We start from the raw sequence: 27,635 nt of genomic DNA, 5'->3' as shown, positions 1-27,635 counted from the left end.
TCCTGCTCCTGAGGCACCTCAGGGATGCTGGTTTTACTGTAATTCCCTCTCAAAGGGAACCTGATGTCTTACTGTATTTACTTTCATAGGGACACCTGTTGTAAAGTGTGACGGATATAGGTCAGTGCTCAATTCACACAGCCATTTTAACCTTTGAACTGATGGTAAAATTAAAACAAGCATCTCTGTGTGCTAAGGGATGACAAGTGGGACCACACATACAGATTACAGGGTTTCTGCAGGGTTTACCAAATTAAATGTCTTTATCACATAAATTCAATGTAATGCCTGTTTTTACAGTCATACCAGCCAAAGCTTTGAAAGTAGGCTGGAACAAAAATATTTTTTATATCTTCCTTTTTTAGTACTTTACAGCAATATATATCAATAATCCCTAATGATATAATTAATTAAATAATTCAACCTGGTCCCAGATAAGCGGGATAGAATAGATTAATTAGATTAAATATGATTAAAGGAGACCTATTACGCTTTTGTCCCTTTCCTTTAGTTTGTTATACAGTTTTTTTGTGCATGTAAAAGTTCTGCAAAGTTACAAAGCCCAAAGTCCGAACCAAAGGGAGTTACTTTCCCCCACAGAAACACTGCTCCTGAACCGCCTGAAACGCCTTGCTTGAAGTCCTGCCTTTTCTTCCGTAATGTGATGATGTCACCAAGTAACACATTTGCATAATACCTGTCTAGCAGCTAGTTTGGCACATCCTCAAACAAAAAAGCTAGTTAGAGCTGAAGAGTTTGGTTCTGTTGACCAATCACAACAGAGTGGGCCAGCTGGCCAATCAGAGCAGACTGGACTTTTCGGGAGGGGGGGCAAAAACTCAAACAAAGCGTTTCAGACCGAGGGTGAAAAGAGGCGCTACAGTACAGCTGGAATGAGAAAAATAAAGTGTTTTTATTTTAACATTAAAGCATGTGAACATGTTCTAGTAGAAACCCCAAATACATGTATACACCTGAAAATAAGCATAAAAGGTCCTCTTTATTAAAAAGTTAATTTAAGTCTTTGCTAAAATCAACACTTTCCCATTATGGGTCGATTTTTCAAAACCTGCAGATACCCTAAAATATTACATACAACATGATATATTTTTTAATAAATATTTTTTGGACATGTAGATAATTCTTTCTTACATGAACCAAAAAATGCTTGTTTTGTCTCCACTTTTGTGGGTTCCTGTGAAGTAACAGCCATCTTTATTTTGTTCATAGTTCTAATGGAAAGTCTGTGTCATGGTCTGAACCAGGTGCAAGACATCCTCCAAAAGGGGATCACACATGGCACAGACTGTCAGTGCATGTGAAGAGACAGGAAGCAGGTTCCAATCAGATGGCTGTCATCAAACCCTTAACTAATACCTACCAAAGCAGAGGGCTGGACTTCTCAGACCTCAGCACTAAGACCTTGTACAATGTGGCCGAGGAGGACGAGGGTGACCCTATCAGATACAATCCCCCTATCACTCCCCCCATGATGCCCCACGGGCAGATTCCTGCCTGTGGGCTGATAAAAGTCGTGGAGGAGGTGGAGCTCTATCCACCTCAACATCCGCAGCCAAACTGCGTTATCCCCCAACACGTCATCATGAACCACCTGCAGGAGATGGTGGTGGTCCGTACATTCAATAGTGACATCCCTGAGCTCAATGATATGATCAGCATGCCTGAGGCCGTGAGCGGCGGCATGCCCGTATACCACCAGGCCCACCTCATCCAGCAGGACCCGGTCCTGCCTCTCCACATGGACCCGTTCGATGAGGAGCACACGTCCCCTTTAGAGGAGGAGATGGAGAGTGAGCAGTTTGGCCTTCTCCACGGCTACATGTACAATAACGCCCAGATTCACGACGAGGAGGACTTGGTTGAGGCCAAATTAGCCCTGGAGGACACTCTGGCTCTGATGCCTCCGTCCCCTTTCCGAGATTGCGCCACTCCTCCAGTGAGCCCCTTTCCTAATTCACCGGTGTCCGAGTCGATGTTGTGTAGTCCTACAAATGTGACATATGCCTCCGTCATCCTCAGAGACTTCCATCAAAGCTCCTCCACTCTGTGAGGGTGCACACTACATATTACCAGTTGTACTATATTTAAAGTTTATAATGACTTGTGATGATGAGATATAAGGGAAGAACTCATTCAGTGGTCTGACAAGTCATTTTTCACTATAATTAATAGCTGTTACATGATAATGGTGAACAACAAGGCGCCACATTTTAAAATTCTTTTAGATGTTGTCTACAATAGTGAAAGAATTTCCCTATAACAAACATATTTATATGCTAACATGAGCTTGTAGGACAAAATAGATTTCGTGCTTACAAGACAAACAACTAAGATTACTGTATGAATGCACATATTATAAATAGATTTATTTGAGAAATATAGGCGACATAACAAGCGGATGAGTTTGCTGTTTTTAAACAGGGCGACTTATTGGTGAATATAGTTCCTATGTGATGCAAAACAATCTGATTTGTCAACAATATTTTAAGAGAATATGTTTTGTGTTACACATTGTGTGTTTTGTGCTTTATCAGGAATGGAAGAAATGGAGAGGTTTAAAGGAATAGTTCGACATTTTGGAAATTACACTTAATTGCTTTCTTGAAGAGAATTCGGTGAGACGATTCAATTCCACCGTAACATCTGTCCGCTAAAGCCACAGCTGGCAGCCATTAGCTTAGTTTAGCATAAAGACTGGAAGAGGGGAAACCGCTAGCCTGGCTCTGTGCAAACACGACAGTTCATAATGATTTCGACACTTTTTGTATGGATTAAACAAACAAGATCTAAGGTGTTAATAAGTGAGTTTTAGAGGTAGGCAGATCTTTAGACAGAACGAGACTAGCCCCCTGTTTCTAGTCTTTATGCTAAGCTATGCCAACTGCCTACAGGGAATGGGAATCACGGAGCACTTTGGGGCGGCGCTGCCATTTTTGGAGGGTAGTGTACCGCGTTACAGTAGCTCTCAATATTTACCACCCGTCTATTCATCTGTTATCTGTCAATCATTCATCATTAGAAATGTACAGTATACCGTATAAGTACGTGTGAAAAACAAATATCCATATGAAGAGAAGCTGACAGAGGCAAACGGGCGATATATTACAAAATCTCGAACAATTTGCTATTGTTGCTGCTATATTTATAATGTTTATAATGATTTTACTTCATTATTGTTATTCAATTGATTGATTGATCGATTGTCTATTATACAGGGATGAGAGAGTAACAAACAGGAACAAAGAATCTCACTGCCATGTCAATGTGTATGTGATCAATAAACTAAACTTGAACTTGAATTTAAGTTAGTTAATGATATTGATCCTTAAGAATTAGGAGGACCTTGACAGCCTGCTACCTATTACAGTCACTGATGTGTTCTGGCGTTAGTGAACACCTGAGAGCAGTTCAAAATATGTAAATCTTTGGAGGCCGATGTCCGATTTACAAACGAGTGGGTATATGACCTTCAGATCTACAAGCCAAATGCCAACTACACAATCACTCGGACAAAACATCAGCTAATACTACATAATTGATCTACCGGTATCTTGCAAAATAAACCCCATAACATTAGCCTACCTTTGTGTCTGACTGTATGCTATATCTACTACATTTCATCTTTAGAATATTATTCACTATGTAGTGTTTTGTGTTAGTTCAGCAGTTATTTTGACACTTGCAGTAAACAGCCAGGGAACGGCACTTTAACCTTTACCCTCCAAACGTGGCCCCTACTGGTGGTAGTTTCATATTTAGTGTACAGACATGAGAGTTCTCGGCAATAAAGCAACTAAGCGCATTTCCCAAAATGTCAAACTTTTACTTTAAGCTGGGAGAGCAGAATAAAAATGTTCTCCTTTGAGGAAATTTAAAAGTCGACATGTCAACGTGATTTCTTATTGTAAAAAAAACAAAACAAGCAATTATCTGTGAATCTTTTCATTGATACAGTACTGCCAAGAAAGTGCACTGACTGTCACGAATGTAGCAGAGGACACTTTCAGGTGCCACATTTTCATTAAGATTTTTTTTTTCTTTTGTATATTTATCTCATTTTTATGGTCTTGAAATGTTAATTAGTTTCAAATTTGTATCTTTTATAATTAGACATCTGATTTCATAACTGTATAGATTCATGTATAAGATAAAGGACATATGTTTTGTGAATGTATGAATTGTGTATCATATTTTGATATTCCGATGCTATCTATATGCATTACAGTAGGCTATTAGAAAGAAGTCATTAGCTGTGTATGCATCTATTGTGTGATTGGTTGTGTACACCAATCAATTTCCTAACTATTAAGAGCCTATCCAAACCGTATAATGTGATAAAGTGCTACTGTTACCATTAGTAATATTCTGAATAAGCTATCTGCAGCCTGATATATACACAGTATAAATGAAGTCTGCCATTTTAAACAAATATATATACTGTAGAGCTACGACACTTGTTTCATTGGAGTCAATTAAACATTTTTTATGCCTTTGTCACCTGTTTTTCATGGTGAGACATTAGCTGGCTCTGTGGTCTTGGCCTTGCCTACTCCAATAACTGTTTTAAATCAAAGGTCAAAGGTTTATGGCTTTGGTTGGAAGGAAGAAACTCAAAACAGGAACACTAAGAAGTAGTCGTAAAGGGAAGGAGTAGGGTTGAGAAAACCTTTGCAATATATTTATGGGATCATATTTGGAAAACTGGAGAAGTAGACCTAGTTTTGCGATGGTTTAGGAGTTCTTTATACATGTCTCTATCTATGCAGGTTGACCACAACATGGGAAGAAGTTCAGTGTCGATTTGTACAGACAAGCTGTTTAAAGTTTTGGTCATTGGGGATGTAGGCGTTGGGAAAAGCAGCATTATCTTGCGTTATGTTAATAAACGCTTTAATGAAACATATAAAGCATCTATTGGAGTTGACTTTTCTCTAAAAACCATTGAATGGGATGCCAAGACAGTGGTGAGACTGCAGCTTTGGGATATTGGAGGTGAGTGTCAATCAGGATTGTGAAGTCTCTGTAGCAGTTGTTTGCCCTACAAAAGCCAAATAATATAGACAGAAATGTGACTTTCTGTCTTCTGTTTTACCATCAGAAATGATGATGATGCCATAGAAATGTTAGTCATGCTAAAGCAAGAAGGCTGTACCAAGTGAAAGCTAGATTAGTCCTTGAGAAAGACTTGGCCAGCTTTAGCTAAAGCTAAAAACAATGCTTCCCCACTATCTGTTATCTGTAGTTGAAACCATTTTGATAAACTGTTATCTTGGTAGATGCATTTTTTATTCCACATCATTAAATGAGGTAGTAGCTAAACCCAATTAAAATGGAGAATAAAAACCCAGTTAATGTTAAACTAATTTAGCACAGTAGCATCAGCTGCAATCACAGCATTTGACTGTTGGAATTCATGTGTTCATGTGTTATGTTACCTTTAAAACACACATTTACATCTATTAATTTGTAAATGAATGTATTATATTGATATCAATATACATATTAGTAGTAGACTGACAGCTGAGTGACCAGAGAACTATTTAATCCATATAAACTACTGTAAAAAATCAAAACAAAATACATTTTCACAGTTTTTATGATAGTTTCAAATAACTATTCAAAATAGATAATAAATCTGAAAGAACAAAGGCATTTTTAGGCACAGTATAAACAATAGCGGCCAGACAGTCTATAAATTACCTTCAAACGTTTTTCAGTGACTGAAAACTTGTAGCCTTTTTACACAAAGTTATCTCAGATCTAATTTTAATCCTATACCAGTGTCCATGGAAACATACCATTTTATTTCAGAAAATGATTATTGTTAGTCGCTCATTTGTTACATAACATTTAGGCTACAGTCCAATCTGATAACTCAAATCACACATGATAAACAAACAGTAGCATTACTGCCTGTGGCCTGTGTCTGGGCCAACTTTAAATTAAAAAACTGTAAGCTTTTTGCCAAATAAAACTAAGCCTATCTGTGAAAAATGAATTAATCTTCACTCCTGGAGTCAGATTTGAGCACAAGCTGTTGTGCATAAATCACACTGATTTATTTCCTCTTCCCTCAAGGCCAGGAGAGGTTTAAGAAGATGACCAGGGTGTTCTACAAAGAGGCGATGGGAGCAGTAGTGGTCTTTGACATTACAAACAGCTCCACCTTGGAGGCCGCTTCAGAGTGGAAGCAGGACTTGGACAGCAAAGTCTGTCTCGACAGCGGACGTCCGGTCCCTGCTGTCCTGCTGGCCAACAAATGTGACATGGCAGGAAGGGACAGAGACTTGGTGTCCTCCCTGGACAGCTTCTGTAAAGACAACAGCTTCATGGGCTGGTTTGAGACCTCTGCAAAGGTGTGTGTTGTATTTCAGTTATTATGGGAGGAGAAAATCTGTGCACAGTGGCTGCCAGGGATATGCAGACATTTCTCACAGGCATTATTGGCTGAGGTAAGGTGCCAAATATTCCCTTTTTTTTTTGTCAGGATGACTTTAGTAAATAGATTTTAACATAGACCCAGCAACATGCGACACTGCTCCATGACTCCATACCTTTCAGAGCCCCATAAAAACCCCAGATTCACAACGTACTACTTAGCTTTTGGTAATTTGATGAGAATTTGCACCACTTAAGCATAAAATTAACTAAGGCAGGTCCTGTATTATTACAGTACTCAATCAAAATCTAATTTGAAAAGCTTCATTACTGTATTTAATAACAGTAAGATGAGTAACACTTGATCCTACAAAAAGCAGACCTACAATGTAACACCTAAAGACAACCTGTATAAAAGTGACAAATAAACAGTGAAATAAATCAAATACAATAAATCAAATTAATTAGAATAGATATGTTTCATTAGGTACAACTTTATAAGTCTGTTGTATGAGATATTTTTCATGATTTCCTTTCATTATTCTTAATGATTTAAAGTGAGACTATGTCATTTAAAAAAGATGATAATTACACATTCTTTCTTTTACACACAAAAAGTTAAATTCATAAGCAATAATACGCACTCCTCTCAGAGGTTTTGCCTCTTACTTGTTCTGGTATGACCAGTAGCTTGTGACAGCTTATGTAAACAAGCTTTAGGTAGATATCACTGACATTTAACTCACCCTAATGAGTAACTTCTCTACCTTTGCTATTGTTACACTATGTTAAGAAAAGTAAGATAAGAAAAATAACCACTATTTCGTCTTTGTTACAATGCATTTATCAGATAAATCAATGGGGGTTTTAATGGTTTAAAGGTTTTAATGAACAAGGAAGGAACACTTGATTTTTCACTTTATCTAATTTGAAGAAACATAGTTTTCAGTGGATAGAGACAGATTTTGCTGATTGTTACTTGTGGCCACAGGATCTGCTATACTGCAGAAATGACATATTCTCGCAGTAACATGTGTAATGGATTCATTATACAGTAGACATCTGTAAATGTGCATGAAGTCACAGTCTTCTTTGGCTATTTGGAACAACTAGACTGTATTTTGTCACTTGGTAAAAGGGCTCAGTTTAATAATATTACCTTCATACTCACACATCGACTGACCTATTGAATTATTTATGTATCTATTTGCTTGTTTGACAGTTTTAGCATTTGACAAATTGTATTTTTCATTGCTGAGGCTCTGTAAAGCTTCTTGTGGCTCACAATTAGAAATGCATGAGGTTTCACTACACTGCATGTGTGAACTTTAACACTGCAGCTCTATAGCTCATAAAGCGCGTTCAAATATTAACACGCAGTAACAACTTGCAAGCCAAGGTTCGAACAGCGAGCCAAACACTTAACTCAACGGATGCATACACAATGTTCTAAATCATATTCATTCCCCCTTCACCGTTTATAGGACAATATAAATATTGATGAGGCAGGTGCTCTCCTTGTCAAACAAATGATGCTCTGCGACACTGGCCTGTCCAACGAAGAGCACCGCTGGGACGGGATCAAAGTGAACCAGGCTCCCGAGGAGAGTCAGAGCCAGGCATTGTGCTGCTGGGGACCACGGCTCTGAGGCAACGAGCCAAACAACGGCAGCTACCGGTTAAACACTCTCAACAAGACCTGTGTTTGATACCAAGGCATGGATCCACAGCATAGAAGCTATTTCAGCATGTGTAACATATAGTCATTAACTTTAAATGCTTATTTCTGCCCTGCCAGGCTTCTCAATAATGTGTGGGCTGCCTCATAAACACCTCTGGAGACGACTGAGCTCATTTCTGTGATAATCCACTGATACAATCAGGCAAATAAAGAGATCGGCATGACACACATCCTGCTGGGAAAAGTCACACTAAGACTTCCTGCTGATTGACCTACTATAATGAGAGGTCAGAAACTGTGAAACGGTGGCACAAAAGACTACAAAAAAACAGCAAAAGAGAGAGAGAAAAAAAACATTTCTGTATGTGAAGCTGTTAAACATTCCTCATTAACCTATTCAATCTGAGCTCCGAGTTGTCTGTTATGCAACCCATGCATATAATTATCTGTTAATCACTTCCCCGTGAGATGAGCTAAGACCCGTGCATGAGCTTGATATGGCCAATAGCAGAGAAAAGCTATCAGCATGACCTGGTTTTAGAGAGCGGAGGGAGGAAACATGCTACATACCGCCCAGAGAGCTGGAGGGAGCAGAGCACTTTATGCTTTATCTAATCACAGATTGACAACACATATATTTTTTACTATAATAGGAAGTCAAATATGACATGACTGAATTTTCAGACTGATATACCTTCTAGATTTGTTGATGCCGAGAGAAACAGAGACAGAAATACATTCTCAGCAATGAATCCTGATACTAATTTTTATATTATTGACCACAAGTAGTGGAAGAATAACTCACGTCCTTCACTTAAAGTGGCAATCCTTAAGATTTCAGTCCTGGTTGATTTAGAATTTCTATTTGAGTGAAAACAATGAAATTGTGCTCAGTGTCTTTTTGTTGATACATGAGCATAGAAATAGAATTATATTTATATATATATATGAGGTTCAAGTGTTCAGAATTGTGTCCATAGTTCAATTTTGTGTGTGTACAACAGAGAAAAACTCTAATACAGCATTTTTTTCCAGGAATGTCACCACCATAGACAAATAAACAGCAGATGTGACGTGTTTTAATGACTTGCCATTCCAGGGTGGAGCCATATGGCGGCTATCTTACCTGGTTCCACTTTTAAACTTGCTGTAATTGGAACCTATGGTGAAGGAGGCTTGTGTTGTCCTTATAATCCTTATATTTTTCTACCAATATACCAATACTGTTTTTTATTCAAAGTAATGAGTGTAGGACAACTCTGCCTAAAATGATCCAAAAAAAACCCTAATATTTTGGTAGATATTTGATTATTACAGCTCCAAGAGAAAAATGCTTTCAATCAGCTCATAATTGTGCATTTATATTGCAGACAATGATTTTATTTTTTTCAATTTTGCCTGAACTTAATATGTAAGAACTGTCTTTGGTATTCTAGATGGCTAATATGCTACATTAAGCAATATCTTTTATGTAGAAATCCTAAATAGATTCATATTATGGCCTATAAGCAGGCAATTACAATCAGTTTTGCCATTTTTTCTGGTTTTATATATCTATGGTCACCACAGACACCCAGTTCATAATACTACAAATATATAAATATTGCAATTCTGTCATCAGCGGACCATACTGTAGGCTAAACCACCATTGTGTTACCTCATTTGGCTATAGATAGTGACTTAACAGACATTTATGTTTTGTATGTGCAATCTTAATCTGTAAAGCAACAAGGTGCTATACAGTTTATTCATTGAGTTGGTGCAACAATGGTGGAGCCCGCCAAAGTCTTATAATAATAATAATAATAGATTTTAATTATGCAGTACCTTTTATACATAAAATGCAGCCCAAAGTGCTTCTTTTAGGAAAATAAAAACAAACAGAAAAAAGCATAAAACACATAAAGGCATATGTGTTTTAGATCAATGTTTATAGGATTCATTTGTCTGTGTGATGCACTGTTTTGCCAAAAGTAGACACCTCTGTCCACATATATTTGGCGAGGTAGTGTACTTGTTTTTCCAGAGCAGAATGACTCCAGCCTGAGTAGAGTGAGACCAAGTAGAGTGGTGTGGGGTCAGTTTATCCATCAGCTCATTAGACTTGTCTTTAATCACATTGTTTTGTCAGGGAAGTCTTTTTTTTTAATGAAGCAGCGTCCCTTAAATTTTTAAGCGGATCAATTTCAAGGAGATTCATCTCCTTTTTGTGAGTCAGTGTCAAATAAATCGTCAACCGGATGCTTCTAATGCAAGGATTTACTTGAGAAGTCAGTGATTTGATTCAGTGCATTGTTTTGTAGATATTTGGGGAGAGTGAAACCTTGTCCTTTAGCCTCACTTGGGTTATTTTTGCACACCAATCTGTTCTTTGCTGACCTGTAGTTTTACTTTTCAGTGTCCTTGCTGTGCATCTAGGGAACTGTTCCACATCCTGCCGCCGGTTACCTAAACACAGTAGCTTTTGTCCAATTCAGGCTCTGTGCAGGTATGTCGTGCATGTTTTTATTTAACCTTGGAATAGTCTACGTGTTGATAAAACCCCATGCTGCTTTATTACACCAACACTTATACACTTTGCTGATCAAGTGAGTTGCAACATAAAAGCCAGGAAGGAAGGTTACCTAGTGTGTCAATGGTGCCCGAGGGAAAGCGAGGGGAAGAAGTAAAACACAACTGCTAATTATGGATTTACGTCCCAGATACTAGAGACCTGAATTCAGGAGTCAAACGGGGATGCTGGCCCCAATACTGTTTCACATCGGACACAAAAGCTCTTTGTTTATGAATATGACAGTGTGAACGGGAGTCCCACTCTCTGCATCGGATCCCATTACTTGTGCATTATTGATATTGGCCCATTTTTATCTGCCCTCCAGTGAGCATTTTCGCTGGCAGTTTCCTTCATATATTCATGACGGCATGAAAATTTTAATTTAGTCAAACTTGTGAATAGGTTGATGAAGTGTTTGTATCCCTGTTGTGCCTATGTCAGCCTCTCATTGTGTCTGGAGTGACCCATTTTATGATGGCCTATGTTAATTAACTATTCACTGACTGTGGAAAGCATGCTGGTATTTTACTGCACTGACATCCTGTATGTTAAACCGACTCTTTAATGTCACTCGTCTGAGTGTATGCAAAAATGCCAGAATGTGAATAAATCTTTAGATTAAAAACAGATGATATCCAGTACCACTAAGGCGACCAATCAGGGGCAGGAATCCATATGTTGCTGTCCATGGTGCTGAATTTTGGCTCTAAGAGGAGCCCTCCACCACAGCAAAACACTGTCAGATTGCTGGATGGTAGAATGCAGGTAGACTACGCCATCTAATGTACAAAACATGCATGTGCAAAGACAGTTAAAGTGCCTGAGGAAAGCTTTAGGGTGCAACTGTGAGGAAATACGAAGCATATGGAATTTTTTTATCTGTGCATGCACAATGATCCATCTTAAATCCTCAACTGTTGTTATTAACAGTGATGGAAGAAGTACTCAGATCATTGTTTTGAGCAAAAGTATTAATACAACAATGTAAAAAATACTTAGTTACAATTAAAAATCCTGCAATCAAAGATGTATGTAAGTAGAAGATGGTACTCCTCATGCAGAGTGGCTCCATCCAGAGTGTAAAATAGTATTACTGTGTATTAACATAGCATCATAGCATTTTAACTACTTTTTATAGGTTTGAGTTGTGTATATATTGTATCCTATAAATAAATCTGTTAAATGTAGTGGAGTAAAAAGTAAAATATTTTCCTGAGAAATAAGTATAGAAGTATAGCATAGCATGAAATTAAAGTACTGAAGTAAAGTAGACGTATTTAAAAATTGTACTCAAGTACACCTTAAAGAAAAATTCACCAGCCGCTAAAAAGAAATTTTCCCCACACATTATCAATATTACTCTACCTGCTAAAATATATTTTTTATCTCTTTGGACGATTGCCTAAGTGCTATTTCAAAGCCTTTCCCACAATGCCAGGAATATAATTCCTGTTATTTCCAGTATATTTATGGCCCGAGACAGTCCAATATCAGGATTTTTACTTATAATATCTGAGCAAGATTTATTTAAAAATAAAAATAAATTACATCAAATTGTAGTTTATAAACTCAGAGCAAACAAGAAGCATCAGTAAAAAACAAAAACAAGATGTAATAGTAAGTAAACAATAAAGATAAAATAAATAAGTAAACAGTAAAAACACAGTCTGAATGAATAGTTACAGAATGGAAATTCAGGATTTAAAAAATATAAGAACCAAAAAAAAAGAAATCCTGTGTTTGTTTATTCCAATCTTTAATCTATGTGGCACAAAAAAACCTCTCACAGAGTAAATAATGTTTAATAATCTAAAAGACATGTTTACTTCATTATAAAACACTGTTGGGAATAACCACCTAACATTACACTATCTTCCATCTCTCTCACATGCCTCTTTCAGATGTATTATTTAAGGAGTGCTACTTAATACCTGACAATGTTCCATTCAGTAAAAAAAAATCAGGAAATTAAATGTCAGCCAATTATGGGTCTCTTAAATGACAGATCATAAAGGTGATAATTTAACAAGGTTTTCTGGTGTTCATATAACCAGATTTTCTAGTTTTCTGATTCTCTGTGGAAGTAAGATAACCTGATTTCTCCTCCTTGGAGGACAAGAGGAATGAGGAAATACGGCCTATTTTCCATGCACACACAATAGATTGGATCCTGAACTGGAAACTTTAACACCGTTTACAAAAGGATATCAAATTTCTGGGGGGGAAGGTGAGTGAAGAGGATTACACAAGAGGATTTAACTTCAGTGGTTCCAAACATCTAAGGCATGTTTTTCTCACTTCCCCTGCATTATTATTTGATTATTTTTTTGTATTTATTTTTTATGATAGCTGTCACAAGGCACAGCTTCTCTTTCTTTCTCAGTCTCAAGGCATTAGGACCCACCAGCCAGCAGAGGGCCATAAAAACACACTGAAAATGTGAACTTTAGGTTCCCTAACAATTTTTTTTAATTTTTGTTCTTAGGTCCAACAATTTTATGGATTTTGAGAAAAAAATGGGAATTTAGGGTGTATCTTAAAGTAAAAAAAAGGCATGGTTTTCATGTAGGCTAGTTGCACTTTCCATGAGACTGGCATTGTGTAGATTAGTTATTTAATTTATTTATTATTATTATTATTATTATTGTTATTATTTTAATTTATTTTATGTAATTTATACTGAGGTTAGGGTGAATTATCCATAAAAATACACAACTACACCTGTAAAGGTGCTTAAAAATAGAGGCACTCGTCTCATCTTTTATTTTATTTGTTTTCTTTGTTAGATAAGTGAAATAAATGAAATGTCATTTGTCTCTTTCTTTGAAATTCTGACTAAACATTTCATATTATAATTTAATTATTAATATTATTATATAATATTGTTAGTCTGTCTGTAAATATTGTATAAATATATATATATATATATATATATATATATATATATATATATATATATATAGGCACTCATTTTATTACCATTTTGGCAGCCATGTTTTTTTATTTATTAGTATATTTTGACAGCCAATTTTGATAAATAGTTTTAATATTTCCCTCCTGTACTCCACTGGCAGCCTCATGTTTGGGTAACAAGGTAACGATTTATATCAAAATATGTAGCCTGTGAAGTCATAAAATTGTGTTAACGGCTATCAAAAATATATAGAATACAACCGTTTGTGCTAGCTATCCTATATCGAAGTCACAGAATCTGACAGGTCACAAAAACCACCGTAACACCAGTGGCAACCCAACATCCGGGTACCACAGCAGCAGAGCAGAGCGCAGACTCACAGTCCCCGCTGCAGTTCACTGCGTTTCCGTAGCACTCAGCGCTGCTACCCGCTGAGCCCGCTGAGCCCTGACCGGGGAGGGAGAAACGATTGATCCCGATCGAATAACGCCAACACACAAATGGCGGATTAACACACAAGATATCGGGAAAGGAAAGGACTCCTCCGCTAAATCAATGCGGGTGTTTTTTGGTGTGAGTGCGGCTGGCAGCAACACCTTAACCCGTAACATGTGAGATGTTATACAGAAAGATATTAACTGTGCGTTATTTAGGCTAACAGAGCTAACAGCTAGCCTCTCACCTAGCTCGAGCTTCAGCCGTTGAGCCGTTTTTTTCTCCAACCGTCCAACCGTCGCGTCCCAACCAACCGGAGTAAAATGAAGAAGTTTAACATTAGAAAGGTGCTGGACGGCTTGACAGCGGCTTCTTCTTCCTCCTCCTCCGCTGCCCAGCCGGGTACTCCCAGCAGGGAGAACGATGTTATCCATGAGACTCTCCAGTCGGAGCATTTCCAGCTTTGCAAGGTGGGTTTGTACGTTAATAACGGCTCAATAACGGCTTTAACGGACACTAACCGTCAGGTGGGTTTGTCCGTTAATATCGGCCAACTAACGTTTTTAAGTGACACTGACAGTTAGTCAGTCAGATGACAAGCGGCGTGACACCAAAACACTGGCGTTGTTTTCTTCTCTTATCAGCACTGTTCATTGGGACAATTACACCATTGTACTAGCATATACAGCCTCAAAAAAATAAATGTTAAGATATTAAAGTACAAGTTTTAACTGTGGAGACGTTATATGTTAATTATTGAGTGCCTTGCTTGGCTGTATCCAGGCTGTCTGTCATAATGGCTGTTTGCATTGCACTGAATCGTCGCCTCAAGTCACTGTTTTAAGTTAGCTAGCTTCAACCTAGTCTTGACAGAGAAGGGACCATTTTGAGTTAAAGAATAGAATAGAAAAATGTATTGTCATTGTATTAAATACAACGAGATTCACAGTTGCCACTTCTGGTCAGTGCTTTAAAACAAATACTTGACAAGACTAAACGAGGCTGATAAAACATATAACAGGTAAAACACACACAGTTATAAAGCAAATAAAACAGGTAAAGTAGATGTAATAAATGAATATAAACAGAAGTGTTACACTAGAAGTATAAAATATAAAAATAGTTGTAATGTAAACAGAGGTAATTGTACTTGTATAATAGGTAGGGTATAGATGTAATAAATAAAATGTAAACAAAGGTAGTTGCACTTGAGGTGTATATTGCATCAAGGATATATTGCACAGACAAATGTAAAGCACAAAAAATGCAACAATATATATACAAAAAAGCACCAGATGAGAGAGCAAAGTCTTTTAAATCTATCTTAATACAACATTCACATGCCCTTATTATGGACATTGAATGGCTATACTGTAATAACTCCTCCTGTCATGTCCCCACTGGCTGCAAAAGAGATCCCCTTCATAAAATGATTAAGAGATGGAGGACAAAATGCACACAGTTCCTTCTTCTTCTTCTGTGTAAAAAATGACTTTAGTTCAGCTCAAGATAATAAGAGTTCAGTCTGAGTGTGACAAATTAAGTGGAAATCTTTCAATTTCACAGTCTTTTTAGTGTAACATTTCCTTTGTGTGTTTCTCTCGGACAATGGTTGCTTGCTGAAGGAAGAGGGGGCTTGGTGCTGAAAAAGACAGTAACTTTGGTAGATACCTACTTGATTTGTCTGTTAGTTCAAAAATTAAATCTTAAGATATTAAAGTACAAGTTAGACGTTATATGTTAATTATTGAGTGCCTTTGCTTGGCTGTATCCAGGCTGTCTGTCATGGCTGTTTGCATTGCACTGAATCGTCGCCTCAAGTCACTGTTTTAAGTTAGCTAGCTAGCCTAGTCTGCAGTTTGACAGAGAAGGGACCATTTTGAGTTAAAGAATAGGTCTTTTAAATCTATCTTAATACAACATTCACATGCCCTTATGGACATTTGAATGGCTATACTGTAATAACTCCTCCTGTCTTGTCCCCACTGGCTGCACAGAGATCCCCTTCATAAGATGATTACATGTAAGAGATGGAGGACAAAATCCACACAGTCCTGTGTAAAAATGACTTTAGTTCAGCTCAAGATAATAAGAGCTCAGTCTGAGTGTGACAAATTAAGTGGATATCTTTCAATTTCATAGTCTTTTTAGAGTAACATTTCCTTTGTGTTTCTCTCAGACAATGACAGTAACTTTGGTAGATACCTACTTGATTTGTCTGTTAGTTCAGCTGAACTTTTGCATGTATTTTTACTAGGGCAATATATTGCACATTTTTATCAGTTCAAAATGTACCTTAAAGAGAGATTTGTCAAGTATTTAATACTCTTATCAACATGGGAGTGGGCAAATATGCTTGCTTTATGCAAATGTATCTATATATTTATTATTGGAACTCAATTAACAATACAAAACAATAACAAATATTTTCCAGAAACCCTCACAGGTACTGCCCCAAAACTATATGTGATTATCATAAAGTGGGCCTGTCTGTAAAGGGGAGACTCGTGGTTACCCATAGAACCCATTTTCATTCACATTATCTTGAGCTCAGAGGTCAAGGGACTCCTTTGAAAATGGCCATGCCAGTTTTTCCTCGCCAAAATAAGGGCAAGTTTGGAGCATCATTTAACCTCCTTTGCATCAAGCTAGTATGACATGGTTGATACCAATGGATTCCTTAGGTTTTGTAGTTTCATAGCTTTAAAACTGAGCCGCTACAACCTAGAAATTGCAAGTTGCGTTAATGCGTTAAAGAAATTAATGGCATTAAAACAATTTTGCGTTAAAACGTTATCGCGTTAACTTTGACAGCCCTAGTTTTTACACTGAACAGGACTGTCCATTTGTCTTTCTATCACTTACATCTCCTGAGGGCCAGTGTAGGATCAATACAGCAACCAACTCTTTCAGTGTAGACTTGTTTTTAAACAGACTTTTACAAATGTGAACCTATCCTTTAAATCCCAGCCTCACTGGTCAACACACATGATTTCCCATATCTCATTTTTAATCACGCACAGTTTAATAATCCAGCCCGTTGGGTCTGGCTGGAAAGGTTTTGCATCTTGGAGAGCCGGCCCACCAGCTCCTGCCCCAGCTGGGAGCCGAACAGGTCAGGTCCCCAGGTTAGCAGGCCACGGCGTTACCTGTTACATAACACTGCTGCAAGCTGCACACAGTTTATGGATGGTTGGGCAAGGTTTCCAACCCGAAACAATTGAGTTATAGATGCCTGATGATGATAACATTTTGGTGGCTGCTTGGGGGGGGGACTGACTGCAAAATCCTGGCAACGAAGTGCACTCCGAGGCTGAAAATGTGAGCCTCAGGATGGATGAAATGAATTTATTACTGATGTTTTACAGGATTGAGCCTGCACACATGTCAAGCGGATATCAGAATAAATATTCCAGTCCCCATTTGCACTAATGTTTATGCTTTATCTAATTTATTTTGATAATGAGACTAATTTTCCACATTGATGGATTACGTTTCTGGGAGATTATGGAAATGTTTGTTTTTTTTCTCCAGTAAAGCCAGCTTGACTGTGTAGCAGATGATTGATTAGCTGACTGGAGGTCTCATATAAATTCTGCTCTTTCCTGCAGACTGTGCGTCATGGCTTCCCATATCAACCATCCTCAATGGCTTTTGACCCTGTGCAGAAGATCTTGGCCGTTGGGACTCAGAAAGGAGCTTTGAGGCTGTATCCTTTTTTTTTCCTTCAATGACGAGAGCCACACAAGGAAAGTAAAGCTTGGATGATTTTTCAACATCTTTCACTCCCTCGTGCACACACAAACACTCGCACAAACATGTAAGCACGTCTAACTTCCTGTCATCCTTTCCACAAATGTCATATGACCAAGTCGCCTTTCAGCATTCCTCAAAGTCTGGGGAATTCGCACAGTAAGTGACCCGTCTTTACCTCCTGTCATCAACAAAAATAAAAAAATCCACACTGCACAGAGGGAGGTGAAGGGCTCCACTAGCTGGGATGTGTTTCTGTGCAGCCAGCAGCCTCCTTCTCCTGGAGCACCCAGGCTCATTAGTGGTATCTCTGCAGTAGCATGAACAGCTCCTCCGCCATATGCCGAGGAGCCAACCTCATCAACTGTGCTGCCCAGTCTGTGCCAGGATGCCACTTCATATGTGCTGTAAACATCACTGGACTCGCACAACACACACCCAATCAAGCTGCTACAGTGCTGTGTGGCCCCTCGGGCAGTCGGGGAGTCAGTTTTGTGTTTGTTTGCATTCAAGGATAAAAATGAGTTTTTACAGCTAACCAAGCAACTTCCATGAGTCATGGCAACAAAACCGCCCCTGGATTACCGACTATTTAACACTGCATGTGATAGTCTGGTCATATCCAGGTTATGCTGTTTACAACATGTCTTCAGGGTTGGTCTATTCGTGTGTAAACACCAGCGCTATCAATCGATTAAAATATTTAATCGCTCATTTTTTATGCAAATATATGTATATATTTATTATTGGAAATCAATTAACAACACAAAACAATTACAAATATTGTCCAGAAACCCTCACAGGTACTGCATTTAGCATAAACCAATATACTCCAATCATAACATGGCAAACTGCAGCCCAACAGGAAACAACAGCTGTCAGTGTGTCAGTGTGCTGACTTGACTATGACTTTCCCCAAACTGCATGTGATTATCATAAAGTGGTCATGTCTGTAAAGGGGAGACTCGTGGGTACACATAGAACCCATTTTCATTCACAAATCTTGAGTCAGAGGTCAAGGGACCCCTTTGAAAATGGCCATGCCAGTTTCTCCCCTCCAAAATGTTGTGTAAGTTGGGAGTGTTATTTACCTCCTGCGACAAGCTAGTATGACATGGCTGGTACCGATGGATTCCTTAGGTTTTCTAGTTTCATGTGATGCTTCATTCTAGCTTTAAAACTGAGTTCGCTATAACCTAATAATCGTAAGTTGCGTTAATGCGTTAAAGAAATTAGTAGCGTTAAAACGAATTTGCTTTAACGTGTTATTATCACATTAACTTTGACAGCCCTAGTTTTTACAGCTAACCAAGCACCTTCCATAAATCACGGCAACAAAACCGCCTCTGAATTACAGACTATTTAACACTGCATGTGATAGTCTGGTCATATCCAGGTTATGCCGTTTACTATATGTCTTCAGGGTTGGCCTATTCCTGTATAAACACAGGCTCATATCTTGCATGCGAGGCCCATCTGCTTTATTCAGATGTTCATTAGAAGTGCCTGCATCCTCGTCTTCTTTATCCACTCTCCAGATTAAGAGAGCATTGTGTGTTTACAAGGTAACTCCCACAGAACACACACTGCTTCCATGTTGTCCTAATGTGCGAGGTGGAGCCGATGGGATTACTGTCATTCAGGCAATAGGTCCATTTATCAAAAGACAGGCTGTATCGATCCACCTCATTGCCCCCGGAGTTTGGAAACGCTGCCACAGCTCAGTAGACATAAGCTCAATGAGGTGTCTACAAGCAATAAATGTCTGCTTTTACAAGATCTGTCTCTACTACAGTGTTTTAATCAGTGTGTTACTGTAGACAGTCTCCTGCTCCTCCTAATATATGTGCTCTTAAATATAGGCCACTACAAAACTTAAGGTTACTTAACGTAACCCCGGTTCTTTAATAACAGAGTGAATATAGGCCACTACAAAACACAGACCGACTCCGTGTTTGTTGCTGGAAAGTAAACAAACAGCAATTAAAATTAATTTGACCCACATAGAACAGAAGCCAGCGGTGGCAGTAAATGTTTTGAACTTTTTTAAAAGGGAAAGTTCAAGTTTGTGCAAAATGGATTACATTGCATTTCTAGTTCAATATACTGTAGCAGCTGACAGGTCATGCGAGAAGTCAGAAGTTTGTTTCGATGAGCTTCTGTTACAGAAACACTGTTAAAACGATCATCTTAGCTTCCTCTTCTTTCGGCTCAAATGATGCTTTAACCTCAAAAGGCTTCAAAGAGCTGCTTCTTTCTTTCATTCGTCAGCTAGCATGATTAAGATAAACTTCCTGTCCTGCTGATTATCATTTGACTCTTACAAGAAAACCTGCTGATGCTCAAATGTTGAAATGCTGTGGTGAACCATGTTGGTTTACCGAATGGGGAAGTTCAAGATGCTCGAGTGGTGTGACTTTAGTGTGTGATGTCTTAAACTCGCAGTTACAAGAAGGCTGAGAGAACAACATGTTCAGTATCTATTTCTGATATGATATCAAAATTGAGAAAAGTTTTTGTAAAGTAAATAGTAATATAAATGGATAATAAATATTGCAAGTGACACATGGAATGTATTACGTTGCTATATATAACAGACCATTGCTATGGACGCAGTTCTGATGTCGGACTCTGGCAGACTGTTTTTGTGTCAAATCATTGATTTCTTAAGTTAGTAGCCGTGTAATAAGCGGGATAATGAATAGCTAGCTAGGTTGTTGTTGTGAAATAAATGCATCGCCCTGAAGGCTCGCTGTACATTATCCCTACTTACGTTACTACTATAACTATTACAGGGTCTAAATAGCTGAACAGCTGCCTATTGCTGACTATTCTCACCTGGGTGCAAATAAACACTCCGATACTTTAATTTGAAAATACTACAAAACAGTTGAATCTAATCACATGAGCCAAAGATGACGAGGAATTGTTATTTGAACATTTCATTTCCCTCACAACAAGATATTTTGTTACATGCGAAGTCACCGTTGACTAGTGTGACTCAGCTTCCTGTTTTTGCACAATCCTAGAAGCACATGTTCTACTAATGAAATAAAGTAGTGTAGTGTAAACGGTCTCAGTTGACAGACTACATATTTTGTACCTGTGGCCTACTTACTTGATCATAGTAAAGGTTTTGATCTTGAAGTGTAACAGGAAATACCAGCAGAATGCTCTACTTACTAACCACAGTGATAAAAATCTGAGTAATTTCCTGCTAGCCTAGAAAGTAACTTGGCTCAGCAGCACCATTAACCTACATCGCTTCAGAATCAGTTCAGACTCTAGACACCTGTACATTTACATACACTGATGATTTAACATGAGGGCTGTCAATCGATTAAAATATTTAATCGCATGATTATCCATAGTCAATCGCGATTAATCACACATTTTTTATCTGTTCAGAATGTCCCTTAAAGGGAGATTTGTCAAGTATTTAATACACTTATCAACATGGGAGTGGACATATATGCAGCTTTATGCAGATGTATGTATATTTATTATTGGAAATCAATTAACAACACAAAAAATGACAAATATTGTCCATAAACCTTCACAGGTAGCATAGAAAATATGCCCAAATCATAACATGGCAAACTGCAGCCCAACAGGCAACAACAGCTGTCAGTGTGTCAGTGTGCTGACTTGACTATGACTTGCCCCAAACTGCATGTGATTATCATAAAGTGGGCATGTCTGTAAAGGGGAGACTCGTGGGTACCCATAGAACCCATTTTCATTCACATATCTTGAGGTCAGAGGTCAAGGGACCCCTTTGAAAATGGCCATGCCAGTTTTTCCCCGCCAAAATTGTGTGTAAGTTTGGAGTGTTATTTATCTCCTTCCCAACAAGCTAGTATGACAATATAGGTACCAATGGATTCCTTAGGTTTTTCTAGTTTCATATGATAACAGTATACTCACTCTAGCTTTAAAACTACAACCTCTGAAAGATCGAATGGCGTTAATGCGTTAAGGAAATTAGTGGTGTTAAAACAAATTTGCGTTAACTTTGACAGCCCTAGTGAACACACATAGAAAATAAACAGGAACAGCACCTTGTGTTAACAGTTATAAGGCTGTTGAATTGATTCTACTTGATGTTAGCAACATGAATACACTACAGTGTTCGATATTAACATTTTTGCTCTTTAGACTACTGCTCTGTTCTTATTTATGCATGATCAGAGGCTGTGAAACAGACTCTGATTCTTCCTCCTCCATTGTGGACCTGTGGAGACATGATATCCATTAATAATTCTGACAAATGTTGTACAGAACTTGCGGGGCCAGGAGCTAAAACTGGACGGAAAGGTCACGGGTGAATGGGAGTTCAGTTGCCAACAGACTTCGACTGGCGCCGGCTTAAAAGTCTGAAAGTCTGTGTTTGCCTCCATCGTTCTGCAGAAGTGATGCCCACTGTTGAGCCTGTCCTGAAACGGTCTCCTGCAAACCCCACCTTAGTTTGTTTAAGGCACTGAGGGATTGTTTGATCACAGCTTGGTTAATCCTGTTCAGACATACTATGCTGTGTCAGCTCAAAAAGGACTCTGATAGTGAACACAACTGTGGAGCTTTTTCTCCAGCATGATCAGAGTGTGAGAGACGATGCACCTTCTTGTCTTTGTGGCGTCTGTCTAGAGATTCTCTCTATGATTAGATCTTGTACTGGTGTGCAGATACTACGCGTCCGTGAAAGTGATTACAGGCTGGTTGAATTAGACAAGCTTTTCCTCATTATGCTCCTCATTTCTGTGCTGTTTGTGAACGTATTTGGAGTTTTTTGTGGGATACATTACAGTCCTGGAGCCTACCTGGTGGTGCTCCACTGTGGCCACAGTCTCCCTTTACATCAGTGGTTCCCAACCTATTATACCCACCCCCTTCCGACGTCATCAGCGTAAAAAAAATTACAAATCATCCTCCTAAAATTCCTCAGTTTAAATAAAGTGATTCAGTGTATTAAATGAGTTAGTCTTTTTTAATTAAATCAACTTTCTTTAACTCAGTTTTGTCAACAAAAATGATGACGTCTTGACGGATTTGCCAAAGTGAATACAGATACATAATGTGTTCTTTTTTGTTTTTGTAACAACTTAATTAATTTACTATAATAGCAATATTGTTACTGTGGATAAATACATCTGATTTATGGTGTTGTTAGATCGCTGCTAGACCGACACGTCAATACAGGTGCGGGCCTAATGTTTTGTGCGTCAAGTGGTTTTTGAAAGGCTAAATGCCAACTAATACGGATTAAAATAGAATATAACGTTAGATTTTGCTACTAAGCAGCCAAAAAAATATATCTTTTTCAATAGTTATATGGTACAGTATACAGACTTGTATAAATTATCCAGTTAAGTGTGTTATGACTTTAGTTATACAGGAGTAAATCTAATTTTGCCAGTTTCAGAGAAGACAAATCCTGGATCCTATGATCTTTGGCGCCTGGACCTGAGGTTGGGAACCACTGCAATGCATGATGCAGTTATTTGGGTTCCTCTCTACTTGCCAACCTTGACACCTCAAAAATAGGGAGGATTTCTAAACCAAAGCAGGGGGTTTGAGTTTCAGAGACTTTGTTTCCTGCATTCTGGTGACTTTTAAAGAATGAAAATAACAAAATAATAAGTACACTGCAACAGCATCTTTTGTTAAATAGGCCTACGTTTAATTTTACTTTTAATTCTCAAGAAAGAAAATGTTATAATTCGCCCCTCTGGCGTGAATTTGTGTGAATCTCTGATATAAACTAGGCTAATATTCATCAGTTTTCATTCATTCATTAACTAATTTTAGCCCCTGCTTGAGTATTTCTTTCTCTCAGTACTCTCCATTTCTCTCTCCTTCTCTCACTCACTGAAGGACCTTTCAGACACAATGCAACAACGACACCACTGCGCTCTGAAACCCGTTATTTCCGATGGCTTGCGCCACGACAGCTTGCGCCACGACGGCTTTGCTGTGATGCTGTGATTTGTGGCAAGCACAGCTCAAACCGCGCTGCGGTGTCCCGAGCAGCTCTCCTCTCCCGGGAAAAGACATTTGGTGTAGCTCTATTGTCGCCCGGGTGGAAACAGTAGATCTTATACACACTGTACAGTCAGTGCCAGAAACATGTTAAGATAATGAAAAGGAAAAAAAAGGTTGCCATAAAAAGGGAGAAGTGCGGGAGAAATGTGACCCCGAGAGGAAACCGGGAGAGGGCAACGAAAAACAGGGAAAATCGGGAGGGTTGGCAAGTATGCTTTTAGTTCAACCACAGACATCTACTGTTGCCTGAATGGGCGGCCCGGCTGTTTTTGAATGGACAGATTTAGCAGTCGGGGATTCTCTCAGTCCAATAGAGAGAGGTTAGAGTTAAGTTAATCATGCTGCCGTCACACTGGCTGACGCATGTGGATAAATAAGGCAGACGGAGCCCACTGGTTTTATTTATAACTCACTAGTTTTATATGTTTCATGTTCCTGCCAGTTTTAGAATGCAAATGCCAACTTACATTAAGTTATAAAAATGAAGTTATTTTTGATAAGAAAACCACCTTCAGTAGGCTGGAAATGATTTTAGAAAGTTATCGTTACGTACTTATTCACACTGTTCAGCGTTACTGTATCAGTTAATCTACCAGGGTTTTTCCTCACACTTCTGCAAATAATTCAGCTGTCCAGTTTTCCTTGACTGATTTGACTTTTAGCTTTGGCCGTGCGGGAGTGGAGTGCTACTGTCAACATGAGAGCGGCGCGGCTGTCATCCAGCTCCAGTTCCTGATCAACGAGGTTTGTTGTCATTACCTGTTCCAAGGAAACATCCTTGTTTGGTTTTCTCTCCGCCTTCTCCTCCTCACCCCTTCACTACAAGTCTGTCCACTGTCTCCTGCATCTGTCTATCCATGTTCTTACTAGCAGGCACCATAAAGTGCTGCAGGAATGAGTCCTAAAACCCAGAGATGAGTTAGCAGTTTAACACTTCTGGGTCCCTCGTCTGGAAGGCAATGTTTTTTTTTAATGGGTTTTTAGTTAGATGCCTGAAATAAGGTCTGTGGTTAACACAAGCTGTATTTGTAGGCCATGAATCCCCTCTAGTTGTGTAAATTGTGCTTTTAGTGAACACACTGATTAAACAGTAATGCTAGTTTTGCCTCTATAATGCCCTCATAGTTGTGCACTCATGATACAACCATATAAAACAGCCTTTACCAAAATTCAAGAGGTTTTTTTTGCATTCTAACAACCCCCCTGTTTGTGACCCTCCCCACAGGGGGCGCTGGTGAGTGCCTTAGCTGATGACAGCATCCATCTGTGGAACCTGAGGCAAAAAATCCCTGCAATCCTGCATTCTCTCAAGTTCAGCAGGGAGAGGTACAGTAACTCCTTCTTCTTCCTGCTCCTCTGTGTGCAGTGACGCTGCCTCTGTCACTCTGTGAAGCGTGAACACAATTTGGAAACAGTCTTCACAGCTGGCCACATGCTTCTCTGTGTATAATTAGCTTAGCAGTGTCGTTGCTGTCAGGTCTCGAAAAATAATGCATCTGTGTTGATGCATTCATTGTGGTTCTTTTTTTCCTCTTTAAAGAGGACCTTTTATGCTTATTTTCAGGTTCATACTTGTGTTATGGGTTTCTACTAGAACATGTTTACATGCTTTAATGTTCAAAAAACGCTTTACTCTTCTCATACTAGCTGCGAAGCGGTATTATGCAAATGTGTCACTTGGTGACATCACCATTCATTATGGAAGAAAAGGCGGGACTTCAATCAAGGCGTTTCAGGCAGTTCAGGAGCAGTGTTTCTGTGGGGGAGAGTAACTCCCTTTGTCGTAGACTTTGGGCTTTGTAACACTGTAGACCTTTTACATGCACAAAAACACTACAGTATATAACACACTAAAGGAAAGGGGTAAAGCACAGCAGCATAATAGGTCCTCTTTCACCAAACAGCCAAAGTGAATTCATGAGGTCAAGATAAAATACTAGTGCCTTCTAACTGATGAGAATTAATTATCTGTGGCTGACTGTGAACGTTTTTCTATTCATCTATCCATCGACCATCATTTGTACGCCATTTTCTTTTCAAAGTTTAAAAGTTCCAACTTTAAAGCAGAACTAATCAATATTTTTTTATATTAACAATGAATCAAATAAAATGAAAATGGGCTGCCTCCTCTTAGCCGATTAGTCGACTGATCAGTCATTTTGGTCTTAGTTGACTAAGATTTCTTTTGTCGATTAGTCATTTATGTTTTTTTTTCAAGCTGAGTTACTTATTTCTAAGAAACTTATGAGCACATCTCTGGTAAACAAAAGATTTAAAGCGGTGCAGTTTCCCAGCTCTATCGATTAAATCAACTACTCGATCAGTCAACAAAATCGTACTAGTGTTAGTTGACTAAGAATTTCTTTAGCCGAGGACTGCGCTAGTGCAAAGTGAAAAGCGTTACTTACTAGAGAATTATTACTCTGCAGTTGCCATTAGCTCGTCAGAACGTTTTAGACCCTTTTAGCTCATTGTTTTTGTTTTCTGGCCCATAAATTCTGCTTGTGTTTCCAGGAGCAGCAGGCAGCTGTTTTCAGCACAAAATAGTAATATACTGTATATTATGTTAATAATACATTTTATTTATGTGCCATTCATCTACCCAAAATGAACAATTAGGCTAAGAGCTTTTCAAAAAGAAAACAATAAAGAATTTATAATAAGAAAACAATCAAACAGTCAAATAAGAAAACAAGGGTAAATAAATGTCAGTATACAGACTAATAAAATACTAATATAAACTTACTGTCTGCTACCTATCCAGCATCAAACAGCACACAGAGTTAGCAACTAGCTGCCCCTTTTTCAGGAGTTGGTAGAGACCAAAACAGAGCTAAAAGGCCAGTGAATATTGGACCTAAATTCATCAGGTGGCCGTAAATGCGACTACAATTGAATTCTTATGTTGCTCGTGTCATTCGCCAACATGTGGTCAACAAAATCAATTAATGCAGCTTTAATTCTTTGCTAACTTTAGGTTTATCATAATTTTTAATGTAGGAAGACATGGCAAGAATACATTTATCATCCAAGTTTAGTAAAAATCCCATGAAATATAACCTGAGAGATCACTTATGATGTGTTGACAGATAAACAGTCAAACACACTAAACTGTTAACATCTGCCCGGTCCTTTTGACACTGTAAACTGTAGTTCATGACTGAATGTTTCTTCCTACCAGTTGAGAAAAGGCAGCAGTGTTTACTCCACCATTCCTCCCCACTGATCTATATATAGTCTGGCTTCATTAGTGTGACACAGAGCACGGCCTTTGTAATTAAATCTTAGTCACTCGCTACTCCTTCCAGTTGGAGCAGCATGATTAGGGACAAGGGTGACTCTTTGGTTGGATTGAGTCATGAGATAATGAAAAGCCTGGTAGTGATGGATCCTGATCTCCTCTTGCAGAATCACATACTGCCACCTGCCCTTCCAGAGCAAATGGCTTTACATCGGCACAGAAAGAGGAAACATCCACATCGTCAACGTGGAGTCCTTCACTCTCTCAGGCTACGTCATCATGTGGAACAAAGCCATCGAACTGTGAGTCTGTGTTGCACAACTGTCTTTCTTTTCCTCCTTCACTTTCTGCCCATTTGCATATCTTCTTTGTGCACTTGTGCAAGTTGACACTCAACCAGGAAACTCAAATGAAATGCAGAGGAATGTGCTTGCAGATACAGCGTGTCCTGTAAGCTGAGAATACTGTAGCTCTGATCAGTGTGAGGGCGGCATGGAGGTGGTGATTGTGCCATGCCAGAACTTTCTGTTGAGACTTCTGGAGGTGTTTGCTGCCTGATTTAACAGAACATCTGTGATAGGAAGTGCCCACTTGTTGACTCCGGTGACCTATCCTGTGT

General features: G+C 38.6%; 3 protein-coding genes across 15 annotated transcripts in view; all 3 read left to right on the top strand.

Annotated features, from left to right (window-relative positions):
* The window catches only part of grm1b (glutamate receptor, metabotropic 1b), a 29,162-nt gene extending 24,649 nt beyond the window's left edge, over positions 1 to 4,513 (top strand). For 3 of the 6 annotated variants that reach the window (XM_074660209.1, XM_074660210.1, XM_074660211.1), the window contains one exon: positions 1,231 to 4,513. In XM_074660209.1, coding sequence (XP_074516310.1) covers positions 1,231 to 2,071 — 841 coding nt within the window. In that variant the 3' untranslated portion in view covers positions 2,072 to 4,513. Of the gene's footprint in view, positions 1 to 89; positions 121 to 1,230 lie in introns of all 6 variants that reach the window. The other 3 variants (XM_074660214.1, XM_074660213.1, XM_074660212.1) reach the window with 3 other exon arrangements.
* Positions 4,514 to 4,656: 143 nt separating this feature from the next.
* Positions 4,657 to 9,150, top strand: rab32b (RAB32b, member RAS oncogene family). Its single transcript, XM_074660216.1, has 3 exons — positions 4,657 to 5,013; positions 6,100 to 6,377; positions 7,884 to 9,150. The coding sequence occupies exons 1-3, from the start codon at positions 4,770 to 4,772 to the stop codon at positions 8,046 to 8,048; spliced, it is 687 nt and encodes a 228-aa protein (XP_074516317.1). The 5' UTR covers positions 4,657 to 4,769; the 3' UTR covers positions 8,049 to 9,150.
* Positions 9,151 to 13,885: 4,735 nt separating this feature from the next.
* The window catches only part of stxbp5b (syntaxin binding protein 5b (tomosyn)), a 35,481-nt gene continuing 21,731 nt past the window's right edge, over positions 13,886 to 27,635 (top strand). For 3 of the 8 annotated variants that reach the window (XM_074660205.1, XM_074660204.1, XM_074660203.1), the window contains exons 1-5: positions 13,900 to 14,453; positions 17,595 to 17,692; positions 24,438 to 24,519; positions 25,001 to 25,101; positions 27,184 to 27,318. In XM_074660205.1, coding sequence (XP_074516306.1) covers positions 14,307 to 14,453; positions 17,595 to 17,692; positions 24,438 to 24,519; positions 25,001 to 25,101; positions 27,184 to 27,318 — 563 coding nt within the window. In that variant the 5' untranslated portion in view covers positions 13,900 to 14,306. Of the gene's footprint in view, positions 14,454 to 17,594; positions 17,693 to 24,437; positions 24,520 to 25,000; positions 25,102 to 27,183; positions 27,319 to 27,635 lie in introns of all 8 variants that reach the window. The other 5 variants (XM_074660208.1, XM_074660200.1, XM_074660201.1 and 2 more) reach the window with 5 other exon arrangements.

Source organism: Sebastes fasciatus, chromosome 15, assembly GCF_043250625.1.
Source record: "Sebastes fasciatus isolate fSebFas1 chromosome 15, fSebFas1.pri, whole genome shotgun sequence".
Classification (NCBI taxonomy): domain Eukaryota; kingdom Metazoa; phylum Chordata; class Actinopteri; order Perciformes; family Sebastidae; genus Sebastes; species Sebastes fasciatus.
Note: the sequence above shows the minus strand (reverse complement) of the source record. Positions and strands in the feature narration are given on the sequence as shown.

Excerpts from the sequence above, each read along its gene's own strand:
- rab32b (XM_074660216.1), top strand. The coding sequence starts at position 4,770 with ATGTCTCTATCTATGCAGGTTGACCACAACATGGGAAGAAGTTCAGTG. Across the intron at positions 5,014-6,099 it reads GCAGCTTTGGGATATTGGAG|GCCAGGAGAGGTTTAAGAAG; the intron begins GTGAGTGTCAAT and ends TCTTCCCTCAAG. Across the intron at positions 6,378-7,883 it reads GGTTTGAGACCTCTGCAAAG|GACAATATAAATATTGATGA; the intron begins GTGTGTGTTGTA and ends CACCGTTTATAG.